The sequence below is a fragment of the Oryzias melastigma genome, linkage group LG23 (genome assembly GCF_002922805.2).
Source record: "Oryzias melastigma strain HK-1 linkage group LG23, ASM292280v2, whole genome shotgun sequence".
Classification (NCBI taxonomy): domain Eukaryota; kingdom Metazoa; phylum Chordata; class Actinopteri; order Beloniformes; family Adrianichthyidae; genus Oryzias; species Oryzias melastigma.
In genome coordinates, this window is record NC_050534.1 from 18,910,867 (window position 1) to 18,914,404 (window position 3,538).

A 3,538-nucleotide genomic window follows, 5' to 3' on the forward strand; every position below is an offset into this window, starting at 1 on the left:
CGGCCCACCCTCACCCAGATTCTGTCTCCAGCGGCCCCCGGCTGATTTGAGCTTGAGACCCCTGGTTTAAAAGATAATTATTAGTTAAATAATGAATTAAAAATAACAAAAGTCATAAACTGTCCTCAACAACACTTGGAAACTCTAAATTGCTTCTTCTTTTTTAGAAAAATTACAAGAAAATGTTTTAAATAACAAATAAATCATCAAAATGAAAATTATTTTTTGTTGTTAATATCATTTTTAAATATATAAAATTTGATGAGAGAATATAAAATTATGTTATATATTAAATGTATTTATAGCAAACTCACAAATTTATTTGAAAAAATAAATAAATTAGATTACTAATAATAATAATAGTAAATAAAAATAATAATAATTTAAAAAAAACACAAATTTAAAAGAAACAGATGCGTTTCATCTGCATACATTTTATAGCAACATAATCTCCCAAATATCCTTATGTTTATTTAGACATATTTTGTTAAAATTCTATTTATGGATAAATTCCTCCTTCTGCTGCTGAAAGTGCCTCTATTTATCTGACTTTCTGTCATTAAAATTAGACCCAGCAGCCAAGTGCCGCTCTGAGCCCCCCCTCTGGTTTCTGGCCAACTGGACACTGTGAACTTCTGGGCCCGTATTGTCTTCCTCACCCTGACCCCGATGCGACCTGATGAGAGAAATATTGCACTAATCTATTCTGCAGACACACACGTGCACGGACCGAGAGACCAGACGACAGGGATGCTGGACATTTCAAATCAGATTTAGGACAGGGTGAAGCAAAATTCTTCAGCGCGAGTGTGGATCGTCCAAGCTCTGAACTTTGCTTTTGTTTTCTTCTCTTCTGTTTTTTTCTAGTCGACTTTTTGGCAAAGTACTGCATTTTCAGTCAGGAGAAGCTGGCTGAGTACAAAAGAGCTTTTGAAGCAGTAAGTGAAAAGGGGATTTAAGCCCTTTTTGTTCCGTTTCTCTTTAAGGAGATTCTGTTTCACTCAGTTGTATGCCGCACACCCGATGAGGTAAAAGGTTATTCTGCCTTTAAGTTGAACACGTGTTTGGAAAATAACTCAAAAATAGTGACACTGAAAACTAAAACTGTCTTTAAAATCTCATTTTATATTCTAGAAGTAATTCTTCTGCAATATTTGAAATAGTGATGTTTCTGTGTAGGAGGACCGCAGTGGCGACGGCTACATTTCTTCTCTTCAGGTTCTTCTTGCCCTCAAGACAATTATTCCTGAAGAGCATCTGTCTGAAGAAGAAGAGATCTACGTGTACAGGGTAGGACGTGCACGCCTCTCCACATGAAGGCACAGAACAGCTGAAGTGTGGTCATCTCTCTTTCAGATCTTGGAGATGGTGGACTTCAAAGTGACAGATGGACTGGTGGATCTGAGGCTGTTTGCTGTGATTGCAAGCCTGGCACAGAAAATAGCTTCCATGGAGTAAGTGCACGCCACATAGAGTCCTCGGCACAGCCAGACGAGGAGTCACTGACCTGCCATAAATAAGAATGAGTGTGTACGCATCTTTGTTCCACTGGATTTGTCGTCTTGTGTGGGATTCTCCTTCATCTTCTTAGAAACATCCAAGTTTCAAAGTTTAACTCCTAATAATAACTCAGATTTTTCTTATGATAATCATATAGAAAAGTTAAATCTAAAGATGCTTCTAGCCTTGCATCAAAATATTATTTATTAAATAAAATGAATATTTATGGATTTATTTTATATTTCTTTATTTTAAATTTTAAGTTGCAAATTTTTCTTTATTTGTAACAAGATACTTAGAGAAAAACAAATGTATAATAACAGTCTCTTAAATTGAAAAGAGACAGATGCGTATCATCTGCATGTAGTAGGTTTACTGCATTTATTTCATGACCTAAAAGCCTGAAGCTAGCTAGCTTGGCTTAGAACTATAGCAACAAATTAGAAAAAAATTATATATTTTTCATAGTTTAAATGATTAGTTAGCGATGTCTTTTCTCATAATTTTAAAAGATACTGATGCGTATCATCTGCATATAGATTTACCTATTTCCATGGCCTAGCACAAGTGCCTAAAGTTAGTTAGCTTAGCTCAGACAAATAGCAACAAAAAAAAGAAAAAACAGTAAAAATCTGTTTATGGTTTAAATTTTTGGTTAGTAATGTTTTTTCTCTGAATTATTTACTGTAATAAACAACTTCTACATCAAAAGCAAAATATTGTAACATTCCTGCTAATGCTAGCTCTTTGTTTACTTTTCCTTTACCTGAAAAAATTACACTAAAATGTTTAAAATAACAAATAAATCTTCATAAATGAAGATCATGTTTTGCTGTTTAGAATATTTTGAAAATATATAATTGTCAGAGAAAAATACATCATTTAAAACGTATTAATCGCTAATTTATTTACATATGAGTATCATCTACATAGAGGTTTACAGTATTCATTTCCACGGTCAAGCATAAGTCCGTCAAGCTAGTTAGCCTAGTTTAGAAAATAGTGTATAATTAAAAAAAAACACTGATAATCTGTTTATGGTTTGAATGATTGGTTAGCAATGTTTTTTCTGAATTATTTAATTTAATAAACAAATTCTACATCAAAAGCAAATTATTGTAACATTACTGCTAATGCTAGCTCTTAACTTACTTTTCCTTTGCCCGAAAAATTACAAGACAATGTTTTAAATAACAAATAAATCTTTTTAAATGAAGATCAAGTTTTGCTGTTGAGATTTAAAATTGGCTAAGAAAATGTTAAATTGTAAGAGAACAACAGATAATATAAAATGTATTAACATCAAACTCATAGATAGAGATGAGGATCATCTGCATAGAGGTTTACAGAATTTATTTCTATGACCTAGCATACGTGGCTGAAGCTAGTTAGCCTAGTTTAGAAAAATAGCAACAAATAAAAGTACCCTAATAATCTTTTTATTGTTGAAATTATTGGTTAGTAACATTTTTTCTCAATTATTTACTGTGATAGACAAACAGCAAAATACAGTGAACGCGCTATGAATACTAGCACTTAGCTTAGTTTGGGTATTCATTTTTATTTATTTATTTATTGGTTTCCACAGTTTTTGTGTCCTGGTCTGGCTTTCACCTTCCATTCTGGTTTTGACAGGAAGGAACCAGGAAGTATCAAATGTTGCAGTTCCTCCAAGCACCACTGGAGGCTGTTTTTTTTAAATAGGAGCTATTCTTTATCAAATCCCATGTTAAAAAGTTTGATCTTACGATCTCCTGATCGTGATGGATTTGGAAAACCAGCTGTTGAAAGCTCCCTGCTCTGCTCCATTCTGATGCATTCACTTGCAGACAAATAGATTATGAACGTCTTCCTTTTCCTCATCTGATCTGGAATCTAGCTAAAAATTATAGGATAGCTGCGATATTAATCGCCACTTTTGGTAGAAAAGTAATGTGAGTTTTGGGTTGTGAGGGGCTGTAAGCTAGCTGTAGAGAGCGTAAACAGATGGATGATGGGATATCAATGGAAGCTTACTTCTGTGCCAACATCAACAACA

At 33.6% G+C, this 3,538-nt stretch overlaps 1 protein-coding gene across 9 annotated transcripts in view; it reads left to right on the top strand.

The window, feature by feature from the left end:
- The window catches only part of LOC112159060 (proline-rich protein 36), a 93,641-nt gene that overhangs the window by 78,770 nt on the left and 11,333 nt on the right, over positions 1–3,538 (top strand). For 8 of the 9 annotated variants that reach the window (XR_004947160.1, XR_004947158.1, XR_004947161.1 and 5 more), the window contains 3 exons: positions 868–938; positions 1,180–1,290; positions 1,357–1,454. Coding sequence is in view for 2 of the 9 variants with exons in the window: in XM_036210225.1 (XP_036066118.1) it covers positions 868–938; positions 1,180–1,290; positions 1,357–1,454 (280 nt within the window). In the remaining 7 variants the exon portion in view is untranslated. The remainder of the gene's footprint in view (positions 1–867; positions 939–1,179; positions 1,291–1,356; positions 1,455–3,538) is intronic. The other variant, XR_004947159.1, reaches the window with a different exon arrangement.